This window comes from Myotis yumanensis, unplaced genomic scaffold, assembly GCF_028538775.1.
Source record: "Myotis yumanensis isolate MYYU_CA2020_CCGP unplaced genomic scaffold, mMyoYum1.0.hap1 SCAF_5, whole genome shotgun sequence".
NCBI classification, from domain to species: Eukaryota; Metazoa; Chordata; class Mammalia; order Chiroptera; family Vespertilionidae; genus Myotis; species Myotis yumanensis.
The window spans coordinates 86,589,955-86,609,200 of NW_027223756.1; the positions used below are offsets into that span (position 1 = coordinate 86,589,955).

General features: G+C 53.9%; 2 protein-coding genes across 2 annotated transcripts; both read left to right on the forward strand.

The window, feature by feature from the left end:
- The first annotated feature begins 1,429 nt into the window (after nucleotides 1-1,429).
- On the forward strand, nucleotides 1,430-18,003 carry PRKACA (protein kinase cAMP-activated catalytic subunit alpha). Its single transcript, XM_070416183.1, has 10 exons — nucleotides 1,430-1,597; nucleotides 9,223-9,284; nucleotides 9,730-9,858; nucleotides 11,488-11,586; nucleotides 12,520-12,602; nucleotides 14,080-14,206; nucleotides 14,301-14,396; nucleotides 14,497-14,619; nucleotides 16,376-16,540; nucleotides 17,434-18,003. Exons 1-10 carry the CDS (start codon nucleotides 1,552-1,554, stop codon nucleotides 17,557-17,559), a joined length of 1,056 nt encoding a protein of 351 aa, XP_070272284.1. The 5' UTR covers nucleotides 1,430-1,551; the 3' UTR covers nucleotides 17,560-18,003.
- On the forward strand, nucleotides 6,581-6,782 carry SMIM46 (small integral membrane protein 46). The gene has a single exon (XM_070413984.1). It carries the CDS (start codon nucleotides 6,630-6,632, stop codon nucleotides 6,780-6,782), a length of 153 nt encoding a protein of 50 aa, XP_070270085.1. The 5' UTR covers nucleotides 6,581-6,629.
- Nucleotides 18,004-19,246: the final 1,243 nt, after the last annotated feature.

Genomic DNA, 19,246 nt, shown 5'->3' on the forward strand with positions numbered 1-19,246 from the left:
AGACTGTAGTTGAACTAGGAACATGGGTGTAGACAGCAGCCGGGTAGAGTGCAGGTTGTACAAACTTATCGGCAGAGCAGTGAGTTGGCTGGCTGGTAGACGTAGGACCTCCTAAACCCCTCCACGTTAGGGAGAGCTGGCTCATCCAGTCCCCTGCCCCTCTGACCGCCTCCTTTTTGGGCTTTCCCCTGCTTCAGTGGCTCTCAACTGGGGGCAGTTTTGCCCCCCAGGGTACATCTAGCAATGTTGAGATGGTTTTGGTTGTCACATCTGGTGCAGGATAAAGAGGTTCTACAGGCGTCCAGTGGGTAGAGAAACTGGGAATGCAGCTAGACGGGGTTGGGGGCGGGGGGTTGCTCTACTGTACAAGACAATCCTCCCAGCAAAGAATGATCAGGCCCCAAATGTCAGTGGTGTGGCAGTGGGAAACACGGTAGACGTATGAAAAGGGCATCTTGCTAATTCCTGGAAGGCAGATTCCCTCTGCGTTGCCCAGACAGAAGCCTCAGGCTGTCGCTGCCCCGGATACCTCATCTGTAAAATGGGAGTGGTAATACTACCTGCGCGACAGGGCTTGTTGAGAAGTAATGTACTTAACGAGTGGCACGAGCCCAGTGTGGGCGCCCGGCAACGGGACGGACACTGAGGGCTCCCTTCCAATCGCCCCTTGCTCCCCAGGACCAGCATCCTCCAGGAGCCCCAGCCCCACCCCCGGGCCTGCGGCAGCTAGCCTTCGCCGGGCCTTATGAATGACGAAGGCCGGAGGCCCGGCGACCTCTGACCCGCGGCGCCACTCCCCTCCCCCGCTGGCAGGTGGACAGTGACTGCGCCGGGAGAGGGGGGACTGTGGAGCCAACCTTGGCTGGCCCGCGGCCGCTGCCGCACTGAGCGGAGGCGGGGGACTGCGGCGTGCACGGGGCCGGGCAGGCGCCCGCCTGGACCGCCTCCTGATTTTCCAAGCGCGGCGCAGCCATCCGGCAGCCTCGGCCGCCCCGCCCCGGCCCGCCCCGCCTTGCCTAGCCGCCCCGACTGCAAACTGCGCCTCCGCCCCGCCCTCTCACCCCGGGATTGACACTGAACGTTCTGTGGGGGGACGGGCCGAACCGCACGCCCGGCCAATTGGCGGCCTCCCTGGGCGAACCTGGGGCCTTGTCGCCAACTGCAGCCAATAGGCGCCTCGCGAGCGCGCCAGTGGCCGGGCATCCGCGGCGCGCGTCACGGGGCTGGAACCTATAGCGGCGCTGGTGGGTCGCAGAGGGCCAATAGGCGGCAGCGTGGCGCCGTCAATCATGGCAGCCTGGACCAATGAGCTTAGGCTGCGGGAGCGTCACAGACAGACAGCAGCAGCGGACTTGGGCTGAGGTTCCCGGGCGGGCGGGCGCGGGGAGACGCGGGAAGCAGGGGCTTGGCGGGGGTCGCGGCGCCGCAGCCAGAGCAGCAACCCGAGGGGCCGCTGCCGCCGCCGCTGCCCAGCGCGCTCCGGGGCCGCCGGCCGCCGCCAGCACCCGCCGCGCCGCAGCTCCGGGACCGGCCCCGGCCGCCGCCGCCGCGATGGGCAACGCCGCCGCCGCCAAGAAGGGCAGCGAGCAGGAGAGTGGTGAGTGCTCAGGCCATGACCTCAGTACCGGACCCACGCTGTCAGCCCCCGCCCTGTGCATCACCGCCTGGCCCCTCCCCCTCCCCCCCATTTCTTTTTGCTTACCCCCAGCGCCCCCTCCCCCTGCCTGTCCAAGGTTAGGGCCCATGGCCCGCAGAACTCTCGTAGGGGCCCCCTTGCCAAAGGCCACCCCCCACTGCAAAAACTGTGCCCCCCCACCCAGCTGTCACTGCCAACCATGGCACGTATGACCGCTGGGGCCCCACATGGGGCCCTGTCACTACCCTATTCCCTACTTTCCTGGACCCTCTCCCATATACTAATACCCTCACTTCCTCACTCACCTCTCCCATTGACGGGCCTCACGGCCAGACCCTGACCCAGGCTTCTGCCAGTCTTGGGAGTGCTGCGGGGTCTGCCTCCATCCCATAGGGACCTTGGCCACTTGGTGACCACACCCCTCCCTCCTCCAGCCCCCGCCATCTTTCTCTTGCCCTTTCCTTCTTCACCTTACCAGAGCCCCCCTCCAAACACACTGTGCCCAGTTGAGCTTTTCCCAGAGCCACCTCCAGCATTGTTTTTCCCTTCTGTGTTACTTGGCATGGGGGACAGGATCATTCTGGGTCCCTCTGCCCCTCTCTCATCCTGTCACTCTGCTTCTCTGCTTGTGCTCTCTCCTCCCAAGTGTCTGTCCCTAGCTGGGGCAGCAGACTGTTCATGAACCTAGAGAACTGCTTCAGTGTGTTCAAAGCCAAGTTTGAGCTGGTCTTGCTGGGTTTGTTTCTTCCTCCTTCCCTGGTTGGGGTTAGGGGGTGGCAGCAGAGCCTTTATCCATCTCCTGCTGTGCAGTGAGCTCAAGGCTCCTTAGAGATCCCCTCAATAATAAATGGTCATTTCACAACTGAGGCTCCGTCATTCACCCAGTCCCCTGGGCTTCTTCACCCGCTCCTGGCTCAGGATGAAAAGTGGGGGATGAAGAGTGTCTGAGTTTAACAAGGCTCATTCAGCTTGAGCTGGAATGGTGAGAAAGGGGACTCAGGGGATGGCAGTCAGAGAGAGTAATGGGTGACATCTAATGACTTGCTTTGCCAAGGGACAGATTCTGATCATTGCCAGGGCTTAGCCAGAAAGAGGCTTGTTCCCCCCTCACCTTACAAAATGTGTTGGCCTTTTATAGCCAACCAGAGAAAGAATTTCTGTATCTGCTTTCAGAAATGGTTCTCAATCCCCTTCCTCAATTCCTCCAGTTCTTAGATTGTCATCACTCCAGGCCTAAAGCTGGACCTCAGCTAGGATCCACTTCCCATTACCCAGAAATAGTCAGAGCTGAAAAGGGAGGCCGCGTCCAAATATGCCTTTCCTAGTTATTGGTCTCAAACCCCAGGGTCTGGCTCCCCTGACTTCCCCTCCCAGAAAGACCCTGATATGAAAACTAAGGAACTTTATTTTCACATGGCAGAACTCAGAGTTGCTGAGCAGCCATGGGGCGGGCTGACATGTCACCGATGGGCGGGGGATATGGAGGCAAGTGCCTGTAGCTGAGTACTTGATGACAGAGGAGCAGGTGGGTAGTGACCAAAAAAAGTCTGGGCATGAGCTTGGAGGGGACTAGGCACACAGGGAGGGGCTGGGCCCCCAGCAGGTGAGGCCTGGGAGGTAGAAGGTGGAGGCAGGCAGCTATATATTGCAGTGGCTCAGTTGAAAGTTGGGGAGATGACCCAGTCCTGGAAAACTTTCAAGGGATATCAAACACATGCGGGGGGGGGGGGGCGGGGGGGGAGCTGTACAGGGAAGAAGATCAGTGGCTCCGGAAGGAACCACTAATTCTCTTAGAGCGCAGGGCAGACATCCAGGAATGGACCATCACGGTGGAATAGGGCCACTATTTATTGGGTATCTAGGATATGCCCAGCCAAATGGTTTCCATAGATCTGTCCACTCGAGTGATTTTCATAACGGGCTATTTTCCAAATTTTCTAAATGACTCTGAGTTTGACATAGATGATGTCACAGAAGCAGGATTCACATTCAGATCTGTCTACCAGCCAACTTCCAGGACCCCAGAATTTCCTAACCTGGACATTCGCAAGTTACCTCCCTGATTTTTACTCTATTCATTTATATCTTCTTAATTTAAAATAATAAAAATGTTGACTTACTTTTAAGTTCAGACATAAACTTTGATCCATCCTAAGCAGTAATATAAATGATCATGGGATTACTGTGCCAGTTATATTCTTTCCTGCTACACATTGAAATGCAGTGTGACTAGAATAGTGAAACATCCCTAAAATCATTTCATGCCCTGCCAGTGGGACCCATGTCATACATTGGGAAATGCTCTCAGCTGTACTTCCTTCCAGAGACTTGCAGGGATTCTCAGAGAAAGAAATAGCATAAGGAAGGAAGCCCCACTTTGCTTGGAACTCTGATTCTGAAAGGATGGAGTTAGTCAAAATTTGCCCTCTTATAACTAGAATGGGGTAGGGTGGGAGTTAGGGGCAGTAGCCAGGCCAGCCTGCAGGGGGCACCTGAATTTCATCTGCCAGACACCAGCCATACTGGGGTAAGGAGAATGCCCAAGCCTTAGTAGGCACTGGTTAGGCATCCTGCAGCCCCCAGTGCTACCGTCTGGTGCCAGGGCATGATAATGTCAGCCTGCTCCCAAGAGAGCCGGGGATCTACCTGGAGTTGGGTGAGGTGAGGTAGGGGCAATTTGTACCCAAAGATGCCAAAGCCATTGTTAGGGGCCTGGTCAAGATGGTAAAAGGGCAGAGAAAAAACCTAGCACCCGGCTCTGAGCAAGCTGGAGAAATTGAGAGAGAGCAATGGCCCCAAGAGGCTCCCAGGATAGGCAGCCAAGTGGGGCTCAGGCCTTGGCTGGCACTGGCCAAAAGCACCCCTGGGAGCCGGCCCATGGGGGAAGGGGTAGGGCTGGTGAGAGGGAGCCCATACACACACATTCTGGGCCCTGGGGACAAGCAGGTCCAGGCTCTGGGCGTGAAAAGTGCCCCCAAGAAGTCCCTGAATGGGAAGAATTGCTGCCTTCTAGCATCCTACGGAAGTGCAAGAGGGTCAAACACCTGTGTATTGGCAGTTGTATGGGTACCTAAGAAGGTCTTTCCAAGGTAGCTTTTTGCCTTAACCCAATCAGGCCGACAGAAACTTGAGGGTCCTGTCTGCCCCTCCCCTGCCCCTACTGGCCCAGGTTTGGCTCCTCCTCCTGCCCCCCCCCCCCCCCAACACACACACACCACTCCCTGGCTCCCCCTATAGGCAGGTATCTGGGGATGGGCAGCCAAGCTGGTGCAGCAGGTCTCTTGAGCCTTCTCAGCCACCATAGTTCTGGTGCCTTGAGAGGAAGACTGAGTGATGGCTTCCAACTTCAACGATGGTGAGACTAAACCCTGTTGCTATAGCAACTCTCCGAGCACTGCCCCTGGAGTCAGAGAGGGGCTGCAGTAGGGTTTGGAGAGCAGGCAGAGAGGAGAAGGCTGTGGACGTCTGGTTGGCCCTGGGAACCCCTCCCTTACAATCCTGGGCTGGGGGCCTGGAGAAGAGCAGGGGGGATTGGTAGCCCTGTTAGACAAGGGAGTATGGTCCACCCAGAGCAGGGGTCCAGCTCAGAGCAGGGCAATGGGATAGACTCGCCCAGTATTGGGCTTCAGCTCAGAATGGCGGTTGGTCCAGCTCAGTGATGGAGTCCAGGTCAGAATGGGGGGATGTTAAGATGGAGTCCAGGCCAGATGGCCCAGTACAGAATGGGGAGCCATCAGACTCTGCAGTGGTCCTGCCCAGTGTTGGGGTCCAGCTCAGACTAGGGGACCACCCAATCCAGAATAGAGGTCCATTTCAGAATTGGGGGTGGGGTAGTCAGTGTTGGGGTCCAGCTCAGACGGGGGATGTTCCAGCTCAGAGCAGGGGACCCAAGCTAGACTGGAGGAATCAGCCAGCCCAGAGTCGGGGGTCCCAGCCCCCACTTGGCATCCCTGCCCCAGAATTCCTGGGACAACCAGGTTTTGGTGGACAGAGAGTACTGAGATTTGTCTGGGAAGTCTGAGACTGGGCTCCTGCTTCCTGTGGTAGTCCTGGATTTTTGACGGGTGTCTGGGGTTCTCTTTATGAGCCCAAATCGAATCCACGCACCCTACCCCTCCACCCCCTACTCCCGTGGGAGACATGGGCAGGGCGGCATGTTTCACAAGTCAGCAGCTGGCTGGGTTTCCCTTCTCTGCCACTTCCAGTTGTCTGAAGGGCCACGGGTGCTAGGCACACTGGGAGAAGCTGCCACTCAACATCCACTTCTTTTGAGATCTGGAAAGGAGGAAGATGGTCAAGGCACCCTCCCCCTCCCCCACCGCTGGGTTTAGCCTTTGTTTCCGGTTTGGACTTTCATGGCCTAGAGCAGAGCCAAGCACAGGGCAAGGTTTGACAGAGGCCAAGGACATCCCAGGATGCCGTTCCACTCTCCGCCCCTGCATAGGAACAAGAGAAAGCCTGATGTACCCATTTCTCTTGGGGCTACAGGATTGGAGAGGTGATAGGGTGGCTCTTATACCACCCCCACCCACACACACACACACCCAACCCAACTCTCTGCTAATTAATGGAGCCCTGGGGCCTCCCTAGCCCCCAAGGAGTCCCTGGCTGCTGCCTGGGCCTAAGCCCTTAACTCCTTCTCCTCTGCCCAGTAAGCACTGCCCTGGGCACATCAGGTACCATCCTCTGGGTAGTCCACCCACCTGGGAAAGGCAGGGTCTGGCATCCTGGGAGCAGTGAAGTCCCTGGAATAAGTTAGTGTCAGCACCCCACACCCGGGGCAGGAAGGCCAGCCAGGAGGGACATCCTAGGGAGAATCTTCCCACTGCCTCCTGCCAAGGAGGGCCTTTGCAAACCTTAGCCAGGAGCAGGCACCTTTAAATGCTTCCCTAGCAACCAGCTCCTCCTTCAGGGTTCCCCAAGGCCCTCCCGAGGAAACCAGCTCAGAAGCTCTGCATATTCCTGGTTTCCCTGGTTCCCAGGGTAGCCTAAGATGAATCTGGGTTCAGGCAATGGCCAGGGTGGGGACTCAGAGACCACCTTCCAGCTATGGCTGCAGCTATTCCTCTGGGCCCACCTGACTATTCGTTTCCTGAGCTACCTGCACCGCGCCCTCTGGGCACCTAAGCCACAGCCAGCACCCTGAGTCTCCATGGTCAGGGGCAGACGGGCCCCAGATCACCCCATCCCACTCCACCCCCATTGTACCCTCTGCTGGAGGAGGCAGGAAGCAGAGGTGAGTATAGGGGCTCCTGGCTGGGGTTACCCCATCATTATTCCTCTGTACCTGCCTGTTCCTCCTGGCTCTGCCCCTCCCTTGTGCCCCATCCCCAAATCTGCGAGCCAGTGGCACCAGAGGGGACAGAGAAGGGTACGCTAGGACCAAGGCACCTTGTGGAGCCTCTCAGTGAGGTACCCAAGTCAGAAAAGCAGGACATGGCAATTTCAGGGATGGCTGAGAGCGAAAGGAGAAGTGGGACCAGGCATTCTGGATCCTCACAAGCCCACTTCTCCCTACCTTCCTGGGTGGGTGAAGGTAGAATTACAAAAGGGTACCATCTCCCCCACCTCCGTTCAGAAATTAGTGTATACATTGGAGGTGTCCAAGGAAGGTAGTGTGTGTCAGGAAAGATTCTGCTAGTGTGAGCATTGGGTGTGGTGCTGGCCCCAGACTCAGAGAGGTCTCTCAGTCAGTTGGTGGCCCAGCCAGGCGCCAGCCTAGGACTCCTGACCATGCCTTGACTTCCCTCACTCTGCCCGGTCACTCTTTGTAAGGCTTTCCTGGCCAGTGATCTCTTCTCCATCTGCTGCTCTTGTAGCCCCATGGGAGGTTCTTTTATCCGAATGCTGAGGGAGAGCCTTGGGGATCGTGGGGGTGGTGGCTACCCAGAGGCTGTGTGGGACTCCTGGTGCACATGGGTGGGACACATAAATGACAGGCAAGGCCAGAGTCCAAGTGTGCAGGACCCCTCAGGGTGGCACCTGTCCGGGAACATCAGAGGGTCGAGGACAGGTCTGTCGGGTGGGCCACCCGAGTTCACTACGACCTTTCGGGAGGAAAGCAGTTAATTTCGTGAGCAGTGGGGTCTGGCAGGCCACCTAAGGCCTGGTCAGTCTTTTCTTCTGTACAATGAGGTAATAGCAACTCTGAGCCATCGGGGTAGAACTTAAGCATAGAAAGCATTTAGCTCAGGGCTGGCACAAGGCATGCTTGACCCCAGGGGTTGTCTCTAGGACAGGTCCGTAATGTACACATCTGTCAGGCCACACATTTAAGATTTGAGCGCTCATTGCATCCCTTGTATTTTATACCTCAATTATAAAAAATACTTGAAAGCAAAATTAATAATCAACAGTTATATGGAATGAGCCTCATACAGGTCACTGTCCAACTCCATTTCCCTAGATCAGTGGTCGGCAAACTCATTAGTCAACAGAGCCAAATATCAACAGTACTTCTTCAAAATAGACTCGCCCAGGCCGAAAACCGACTTCTGCGCACGGGCCACGAAGTTTCAGTCGCACTGTACGTGTGTGCCCGCACGTGGTATTTTGTGGAAGAGCCACGCTCAAGGGGCCAAAGAGCCGCATGTGGCTCGCGAGCCGCAGTTTGCCAACCACTGCCCTAGATTAACTCATTCAGTCCTCAAAACTGCTTTGCCAGGTCATTACTATTATTCTCCCCATTTTACACATGAGGAAAACTGAGGCCCAGAGAGGTAAGGTCAGTTGCCTAAGGTCACACAGTTTAGCAGAACCAGGCTGGGGTCTGAACTTAATCTCAGTTCCAGAGTCCTGGCCCTTAATGATTTGCAGGGTGCTGGCAAGTATGACTCTGTCGAAGCCTCAGTTTCCTAGTGTTAAATGGGGAGAAGAATAAAAGGAAACTTGGTGAGTTAACCAAATTTGATAGTGGAGACAAAACAGCAGGCCCAGGGTCGGCCCGCTGGGAAGTCTTCAGTATTAGCTGAATGGTGATATTCTTGGGGTACTGAGGGGCCTCTGGGGAGCAGGCATAGAGCGAGGCCTCCCTTGAACCAGCTCTGGAGCCAGGGCCCCTGAATTGGCAAAGACAGGAACAGGGCAACAGCTGAGCCCCCCAAGGGCGCTTGCTACCCGAGCCCCAGAGGCTTCCACCCCCCCCAACCGGCCTCCCCAGAGAAGGGGCCTGAGGAACAGCCAAATCCTGAGGCTATAAATACCTCGGCTGGCGTCCTCCCTGGCCCTCCCTGGCCGTGGAATGCCGGTCAGAACTGGGACAAGTGGGGGTGGGCTGGCCTGGGTACTGCCCTCTGTCCCCCTGAGAGTGACCCCCGAGTTGCTCTGTACCCCATTTTGGAAGAGCTGAGGCTGGATCCCACCTCCCTGTAGTAAAGGGGACCCAGGCCCTAGCCCAGATCATGCCCCTCCCAAGCTGCCCTCAGACTCAGCCAGGGCACCTAAAGGCCCTAGTGGGAAAAAAGATCAGACTCTGGTTGAAACAGCTGCACCCCACTTTCCACAAATGAGCATCTCCCCAGGAACACCCTGGGCCTGCCCCAGTGAGATGGGGGTATCTAGCTAACTCTCCCTTCTCTTCCTTCCAGTGAAAGAGTTCTTAGCCAAAGCCAAAGAAGATTTTCTTAAAAAATGGGAAAATCCTGATCAGGTAAGCCCGCCACCCGCCCTATGTGCAGGACCCTTGAAGGGGTGAGCTAATGGCCTCCGTCTTCCAGCGTAACCCCTGCGTCATGGCTGGGATTTAGAACCCTGTGGAGTATGCCTGGACACCCTTGGAGGCTCCTAGACAGAGGCACCTGATTGCCCACTGCCAGGCTCCCCCATCCTACCACCCCCTACAGCTGGTGGCCCCTGCCCCCCACACAGCTGCCAGCAGCTCCTGGGCCCCAGGCCAGGGCCAGATCTGGCCTCTGCCACTCGCCTCAAGGAATGTGCCCTCTGCCATCTTGCTTTTCTGCCCCCCTGTTCTCACCCCATCACTCTCCCTGCTCCCCAGGGCCCCCTCTGCTGGTGGCAGATATGATGCCCCAGACGTTGGCCCAGCCGGCCACAGGGAAGAGGGTCCCTGACTCTCTCAACCTCTCCATCCACAGAATACAGCCAATTTGGATAACTTTGATCGAATCAAGACCCTCGGCACAGGCTCCTTCGGGCGGGTGATGCTGGTGAAACACAAGGAGACTGGGAACCACTTCGCCATGAAGATCCTGGACAAACAAAAGGTGAGCTCAGCTCTGCCCTGCGGCTAGATCCCACCTGCTGCCTGGAGTGCTCTTCCCATCCATCCACTCACCAATTGCTTCTCGAGCCCCCATCATGTGCCAGACCTGAGGGCCAGAGGGCACCACGAAGTTCCCCTTCAGGCCTAATACCGAGGGAAATCAGGCACTGGAAACAGTGTCAGACACCTAACCTGTATTCCAGGTGGCCGGAGGGCTTCCTGGAGGAGGTGGCATTTACACAGTCCTGTTTTCTGTGAATATTTTTGACACCCTACTTATGCCAGTCACTACTCGAAAGCACTGCTGCGCAGTAGACGTGTCATATAAGCCACGTATGATTTTAAGTTTTCTAGAAGCCCCATTAAATAAAAGAAACAGGTGGAATGCATTTTAACAATATGTTGTAATTAAATCAGTATATTTACATTATAATTTCAATGTATGTAACCAATGTAAAATATCATTAATGAGGCATCTTACTTTTTTTTTTCATACCAAGTCTTTGAAATCCAGTGTGCATTTTACACTTCACAACATATCTCTGTTCTGATGTTAAATTTTTAAAGGAAAGAGAAGAAAAAGTAGAGAAGTTGAAAAGGCAGATTGGCATAGCCCAAGTTGTTCCAGACAGACTTAAAAGATGTCTAGTAACTGTGTCAAGTGTCAGTTTTTAAATTTTCACTTTAGATATTTATCATTTTAAACTCAGTTCCCCAGTCTCCCGGCTGCATTAAAGCTCTCACTAGCCATATATGGCTAGTGTGGATGGCATTGGGCAGTGCAGGTATAGACAAAGGATACAGCTGTGAGCAAAGCAAAAAAGGCCCCAGACGGGGGTTCAGAGCTGGCTGAACAGCCAGGCTGCCTGTGTGTGACACACCAGCTGGCCTGTGACCTTAGGCCAGTGGTTGGCAAACTCATTAGTCAACAGAGCCAAATATCAACAGTACAACGATTGAAATTTCTTTTGAGAGCCAGATTTTTTAAACTTAAACTATATAGGTAGGTACATTGTTATTAACTTAATTAGGGTAATCCTGAGGCTTAGGAAGAGCCATACTCAAGGGGCCAAAGAGCCGCATGTGGCTCCGAGCCGCAGTTTGCCAACCACAGCCTTAGGCAAGTCATTGCCCCTCTCTGGGCTTCCAAGCTTGTGTGTTCACAGTACATACGCCTCAGGGCTTCAGTCACTGTGCACGAAGGGCCTGCTGGAGATAGCTGAGGGCTGAGGAGAAATTAGCTTGGGGTTTGGGTATGTAATGTGTGTGAGTGCTCTAGATGCAGAGTTTTTTGTAAACCCCCTACTCCTTTGGCACTACTCTTGCTTGTCTTTCCGCTGCTGCCCCTTCCTCCAAGAAGCCTCCTCTGACTACCCCTGCCCCAGACTTTACCTCGCGCCTCATCTGGGCATCCGCAAGCCCCGAACTTCCCCCATCACAGCTCAGATCCCTCTGCACTGAAAAGCCTGGTGACTCGTGTTCTTACCACGTGGGGACAGGCAGCCTCAGCCTTCTTATTGTGTCCTCAGCACCCCACCTGGCTCCACAGGCCACAGACCCTCACAGAAACCAGCCTGGGGGACGAGGGCCCTCTCATACCTCCTCCTCTCCACACCCCTCCTGCTCCTAGGTGGTGAAGCTGAAACAGATCGAGCACACCCTGAATGAGAAGCGCATCCTGCAGGCTGTCAACTTTCCGTTCCTTGTCAAACTTGAGTTTTCCTTCAAGGTGGGTCCCAGCCATCGGGGAATAGAGGGGCAGAGAGGGAAACCAGGCCGGGGGGCTGAGGACAATCAGTGGCTCCCCTGGAAGGTGAGGCGCCCCCCCCTCCCCCCGCCACTGATGAGGAAAGGAGGATCAGCCTGGGATTCTGATACACCCACGTTCAACTCCTAGGCCTGTCTACTTGATAACCTTGTGTGGTCATGTCAGTCAACCTGGATGACATCCCTCAAAATCACCGCTCTGTTTACAAAAACCTGACATGTGGCCTGGGTTCAAATCCCAGCTCAGCGCCGCCTGCCCATGTGACCCTGGCGAAGGACTTCACTTGAATCTCAGTTTCCTCATCTGTAAACTGGGGATCAAAAGGTTTCCATGACACATCATGAGCACCCTATGTGAGCTATTTTGGGGGCCATCCTGAGCTGGACTTTGAGAGTTGGGAAAGTCCACTTGGGGCCTGCCACCCAGGCAGTCACAAGGGCCTGTGCTTGGTGTCATGCTCTACCGCTGCCGTCTTGAGATTCATAATCATTGTTTTAGTAAGGAGACACTTTTTGGCAGGGGGTGGGGCACAAATTCTGTAGCCTCTCCTGGTTCTATTTTGTGATAAAAAAAAACGGTGGACCGAGAGCCTTGCTCAGGACAGTCACAGACTGTGAAGTCCCCTCTCCAGCCCAGGCACCTGTAGCCAGCCCTCCCTTTCACCACCCACCCCCACAAGCAGGATAATAGTTGTCCCTTTGTCCTCCTGCGCAGAGGGAAGTGAGATAGGGAGCTCAGTGAGTACAGTGTCTGGTCCTTGGCATGTGCCTCGCATTGGAGCCTAGATTGGTGTTGTCACCGGTTTCCAAACTCCTGCTGGTCAAGGGCATCGGACCTTCGGGTGGGGCCCAGGGCTTGGGGGGCAGGGCCCTGACCAGCTGCTGCTCTCCACAGGATAACTCAAATTTATACATGGTCATGGAGTATGTGCCCGGCGGGGAAATGTTCTCACATCTGCGGCGGATCGGCAGGTTCAGGTGAGCGGACTGCCCCAGCCCACCAGGGGCAGCCTGGGGGTGTCCACAGGCGATGTCACATACCAAGCCATCTGGGGACTCGGAGGTAGCCTCTCCAGGTCCCTGTGGGTTCTCCTTCCCCCTGAGCTGAGGAACCTGCAATGTCTCAACCACCCAACCACCGTGAAACAAAACAAACATAGTAACAGGTATCACCATTTTTTTTTTTTTAATATATTTTATTGATTTTTTACAGAGAGGAAAGGAGAGAGATAGAGAGCTAGAAACATCGATGAGAGAGAAACATCGATCAGCTGCCTCCTGCACACCCCCCACTGGGGATGGGCCCGCAACCCAGGTACATGCCCTTGACCGGAATCGAACCCGGGACCTTTCAGTCCGCAGGCTGATGCTCTATCCACTGAGCCAAACCGGTTTCGGCAACAGGTATCACCATTTAAGGTGGCGATTTTATGCAGGTTTTTTTTGTGTGTGTGTCTTTATTGACTTCAGAGAGATAGGAACATCAATGAGACAGAAACATCTGTCGGCTGCCTCTTGCATGCCCCCCACCTGGGATGGAGCCCGAAACCCAGGCATGTGCCCTGACCAGGAATCGAACCGGGGACCCCGTGGTTCATGGGTTGATGCTCAATCACTGAGCAGTGGGGTGATTTTATGCAGTTTTTAAATGTATGCTATTGTTTTATTTTGTTTATTCAGATAGCTGTTCACTTTACATACAATAGTTCTGTTCCGTGAGTTTTGACAGTTGCATACATTTGTTTAACCACAACCCAAAACACCATATTGAGTATTTCATCACCCCAGAAAAAATCCCTCTAATGCAGCGGTTCTCTACCTGTGGGTCGCGACCCCTTTGGCGGTCAAACGACCCTCTCACAGGGGTCGCCTAAGACCATCCTGCATATCAGATATTTACATTACAATTCATAACAGTAGCAACATTACAGTTATGAAGTAGCAACGAAAATAATTTTATGGTTGGGTCACAACATGAGGAACTGTATTTAAAGGGCCAGAAGGTTGAGAACCACTGCGCTAATGCCTTTCTTGGCAGATCACCACCCTGAAAAAGGCAATTGTCCCTTTTGGCATTAAACACCATAGAATTTGTTTGGTCTAGGTTTGGACTTGATATAAATGGCCTCACACAGTTCATATTCTTTTGTCCTTTTCTTCTCTTCACATCATTGTTTTGAGATCTAGCCACGGTTTTGAGCATATCCGTGTGTCCTGATGGTGGTGTTGGGTAGCATTTTATTGAATCTGTCACAGTCTGTGACACGCTGGCTCTGTAGATGGACAGCTGGGCTCGTTCCTGCTTGGAGCTCTATATGAATAAGGCTTCTCCTCTTACACATTTTGGGTAGCTGGGCTGTAGGCCCACCCGATAGACCATTTGGGGTCGGGTGAGTCCTGCTGGGTGAATGTGGCCACCACACTCACTCATCCCCTCTCCCCTTGTCCCTGCCAGCGAGCCCCATGCCCGCTTCTACGCCGCCCAGATCGTCCTGACCTTCGAGTATCTGCACTCGCTCGATCTCATCTACCGGGACCTGAAGCCAGAGAACCTTCTCATCGACCAGCAGGGCTACATTCAGGTACCCGCTGGGCCAGGCAAGGGACAGCCCCAGGTGTCCATGGCCTGGACCCTCTCTCCCTCGCTCTCGACCAACCCCACTCTTGTGCCCACAGGTGACAGACTTTGGTTTCGCCAAGCGTGTGAAAGGCCGCACCTGGACCTTGTGCGGGACCCCCGAGTACCTGGCCCCTGAGATCATCCTGAGCAAAGTAGGCTCCTCCCCACCCCTCCCACTGTCCCTGAGGCCCACTCCGCCTGTGCCCCTTCTTCATCCTTATTCCCTCATCCTGCACCCCCTTTCCACCCCAGGGCTACAACAAGGCTGTGGACTGGTGGGCCCTGGGGGTTCTCATCTACGAGATGGCTGCTGGCTACCCCCCCTTCTTCGCTGACCAGCCCATTCAGATCTACGAGAAGATTGTTTCTGGGAAGGTGAGGCCTGGACACAGGGATTCTGCCCAGGACAAACCCTTCTCTCCCCCTCCCCCCACCATCATTGTAAGAACAATCTAGAAGTTCATTAAGTCAGGCCAGGCAGTGACATTGGGTGTATCAGCCATGCTAACTGAGGTCAACACCCCACACAACCTCACTGGCTACTCCTGGAACCACAGTGCCAACCTCCCAAGGGCTTCTAAAACCCCAAGCCTCATCCGCACCCCCACCCTGCCCTATGTGAGGCTCTGCTTGTTCCTAATTATCCCCCTTCTGGGATTTTTCACAAGTTTCACAGCAGGAAAGCTAATGTATTTGGTTCCCAGGCCCCAATGGGCAGTCATTCAGGGTGTATGGCCCATGCCTCCCTTCTCAAATACAGAATTCCTAACTCAGAGGGTACAGGTAAGGGGACTGTTAGAGTTAACATCTACCGAGTGCATTAAGCACCCACTGCCCCAGTGCACCCACTCCATCCTACCCAGCACTCCGAGGGACTGAGGAAGCTGAGGCACGGAGAGGAGGGGATATGTCTGGTCCGAGATCCAAGGGCTCGAGAGCGGCTGGGAACCCCACTTTTGTCTTTAGCTCACTCACCTTTCTGGGAGGACCAACCATCCCTCCACCCAGACCAGGAATTGGTGGAAGCAACTCCCAGCTCAGCCCGGGTGGGTTGACCCGTCTCCAGGTCCCAGTTCTGCCACCCCTTGGCTTTGAAACCTCAGGGCAAGTGGCTTTCCTCCTCTGAGCCTCATCTTACCCACCTGAGAACGGAGGAACCAGCCAGCTGCTTCTCAGGGAGGTTGAGAGAAATCACCAGCTGCAAAGTGGGGTCCCAGAATAGGGAAAGATGAGGTGTCTGCCACCAGGCACAATGGAAAGTGCCAAGAGAATGACCCAAAGTGGGAAACAAAGAAGAAGCCATAGAATGTGCCAAGGGGGAAGAGGAGAAGAGCATAACTCCCTTTTTTGTAGCATTTCACAGTTCCCACGCACCCTCAGCAGTATTATCTCCCTCATGCAACCCTGGGATATCTGCCCCGTGCCGGAAAGGCAGGCACAGGCCCAGAGAGGTTAAAGGCCATGGCCAAGGTCACAGCCTGTAAGAGGGAGAGCAGTGCTGGAAATCTGTTCTTGTAGCTATAAATCCAATGAATAGTTGCATACGAGGCCGTGGGTTCTGAGCATTTAGGGAAAGTTTCTCGAAGATTTGAACTGAGCCTTAAAGAATAGAAGAGCCTTAGCTATGCAGAGAAAGAAATAGAAAAGCAATTGTTTCTCTCAAATGTGGATATTTCTGAAGTCTCAAGACGTAAGCAGAGCCACCTGAGGAAGTAATGGCTAAAATTGCAAGGTCTGGAGTCTATCAGCCCCAAGATGGAGCCAACCTGTCCCACTCTTCTGTGTGACCTTGGGCAGGCTGTTTAACCCTTTCAAGCCTCGTTTCTTCTTCTCTAACATGGGACCATCATAACATTTAACTTGGACACCAGATCTCAAAGTGGTTCCCTCTCCAGCACCATCAGCATGGCCAGGGAACTAGCTAGAAATGCAGACTCTCATGCCCCAACCCAGACCTTCTGAATCAGAAACTCCAATAGGCCTGATTTAACTGTCTTAATGGGATTCCAACACACTCAAGTGCCCCAAAGGACTGTTGGATGGTGGAGGCAGTGTTTTGGGGTCCCCAAGCCCCAGGCCAGTTTCCCACCCTGTCTGTGTCCCCCCCCTCCCCCCCCAACTTTTACCCCAGGTGCGGTTCCCATCCCACTTCAGCTCTGACCTGAAGGATCTGCTGCGGAACCTCCTTCAGGTAGACCTTACCAAGCGCTTTGGGAACCTCAAGAATGGGGTCAATGACATCAAGAACCATAAGTGGTTTGCCACGACTGACTGGATTGCCATCTACCAGAGGAAGGTGGGTGTCCCCTCCTCTCCCGGGAAATGCTGAGGGCTTTGGGGGCAGGTCAAGAGCCAGGGGGGGCTGCCAATGGAGAGATGGAAAGGGAAGAATTTGAAAATAGGCCATGGCCCTAGGTCATTCTAGCTGGGGCAGTTTAGAGCAGTGGAGGTCTAAAAATGGGATTATAGGGTCACTTGGCCACTGTGACCTTGAGCAAGAGACACCCCTGTCTGGAAAGTCATTTCCCCATTGGTGAGTTGGCTATACAGTGGAACCTCGTTTCTCGAACTTTGTCCGTTCTGGAAGGCTGTTCGAAAACTGAATAATTTTTTCACATTAGAAATAATGTAAATTGAATCAATCCATCCAGACCCCCAAATGATTCCTTGTTTTAACTTTTCTTATATACAGTACATGTCTATTGTACTGTTTAATCTGTAAATAAACATTTTAAGAATAAAAATGACATGGAAATTTAACAAAAAGGAAGTGTACAGTAAAAAATGAAAATTTAACAATCATCATAAGCAGCAACAAAAGCAAAAAAAACCCACGAGAATATTCACAGCACAATATCCTGAGATTTTAACAGTAGTAAACTGACTCATATTCGCACATTCTCTCCTTTGTCACCTGAGAGATGCGTGACTGATCATACAGGTATCAGCATGAAAGGGTTGTCAGGTTGAGGAGCGAATTGTTCCAATTGTTCGAGATGGGAGACTTTGGAGAAACTGAGGGTCCACTGTAATAAGATTCTTGGGTTGTTAAGGTGAGTTCACACCCTAATGCTCAGCTCTGGCCTGAGTCTCAGTAAGTTATCATGAATGTTAGGCCATTCGTATTTATTGTTTTAACAAGGATTATGTTGACTGCTGAGGTCTGGGTGATTCTTGGCCCCTCTCCAGGTGGAAGCTCCCTTCATACCAAAGTTTAAAGGCCCTGGGGACACGAGTAATTTTGATGACTATGAAGAGGAAGAGATCCGAGTCTCCATCAATGAGAAGTGTGGCAAGGAGTTTTCTGAGTTTTAAGGGTGTGCCTGTGCCCCCAAGGGTTTTCTTTCTTTTTTTTTTTTTTGTGGGGAGGGTGGGTGGGAGGGTTGGATTGAACAGCCAGAGGGCCCCAGAGTTCCTTACATCTAATTTCACCCCCACCCCACCCTCCAGGGTTGGGGAACAGGAAGCCCAGATATTCAGAGAGACAGGAATACCAGCTGCTCTCCCTCATCCCCTTCACCCTCCTGCCCTCCTTAATGCTCTTGCCTTCTTCCACTCCAGCCCACTTCTGCTTGTTTTAAACGAGTATCTCAGTTCTAGTCAGACCAGTGTATCCAGGGACAGGGTGTGGAAAGAGGGGCCCAAACTTAGCTCCAGCCCCCTTCCCTCCCCACCTCCCTCACCAGACCACCAGCAAACTTGCTAAGGGAGAATAAAAGAATGGCCAGCCTTCCCTTCAAAGCAATCTTGCCTGGGGAGGAGAGATTTTAGTGACACGTGCAGTGGGCTACTTGCTAGAATTTTTTAAACAATTTACAAACTTATTTAAGTTCCACCAGTGCCTCCCATCCCCCCCTCTCCAAATCCATTTTAACAAGGCTGGGAAGCAGATTGACTTGTAAAGGAAAGGGCTGGGGTTCCACCCTCTCCCCCCAAGCTGCTAATCCCCTCCTCCCCTGCCAAGCCCGGGAAGGTCTCAGCCCCTTTAGGAAGCCCCTAAAGCCCCTACCCCCTTCCGCCCCAACAGACCTTTCTTCACCCTTGGGCTTTGGGACCCAGACAAAGCAGCTGCCCCTCTCCCTGACAAAGAGGAGTTGTCCCCGCAAAAGGTAGAGGGGGAGCCCCAAGCCCAGGGTCTTTCCTCCCCACAGCACTCCCCCAAACTCCTAAATTTTATTCTTAGCTAGATTTTAATGCCCGGCCTCTTCTCAGCTCAGTTGGGAAGGCAATCCTGGCAAAAGGAGGCAGAACCCCCCCTGCCCCCGCTGTGGACCCCCGTTCAAGCCCAGGGTTGCTTGGGAGGGGCTCTGTTTTATTCACCCAACAACCCTGTCCCCCTCCCCCCATCCTGGGCGCTCCTCTGCTTAGCTGTCAGCTGTCTATCACCTCTTAGCCCATTTGTGCTTTTTTTCTCTCTTAATAGCAAAGTTGGGAGCCCCTATTCAACCTCAGATCTGCCCCTCTCAGAACTTCTCCCCATCCCAGGAGGAGCTCTCAGGCTTGGGATGGGGCCCCGGGTGGGCGCAGGGGTGAATCAATCTGTGTGCTGGGAAGGATGAGACTTCCTCTTGAACAGTGTGCTGTTGTAAACATATTTGAAAACTATTACCAATAAAGTTTTGTTTAAAAAAAAGTGTCCCTGGCATTCCCGAATTTGGTCAAACACCACCCCCCCACACCCCCTAGCCCGGCCGGGAGGATGGGAAGGGAATTTTGCACCCTAGGGTCTAGGGCTAGGCTGATTAGGACCTGGCCTGGAGTCCTGGTAAAAATGGGTTTAGCTGACTTTCGTCACTCACCCCCAGGAAAAGGGGGCGGCAAGTTGCGTTATAACCCTGAATTCGGGGTTCCCCAAGTCTCCGTCGCGCACCCCTCGGCATACAGCCCTGGGCCGAAAGGGAGTTCCAAGGAGATTCTGGGGCCGGCGCGCTGGGAAGCCGAGCTATGGGGTGGGGAAGAGAAGTGGGGGCCTGGCTGGGGGCGGTCAAGGGTAGGGGTGACG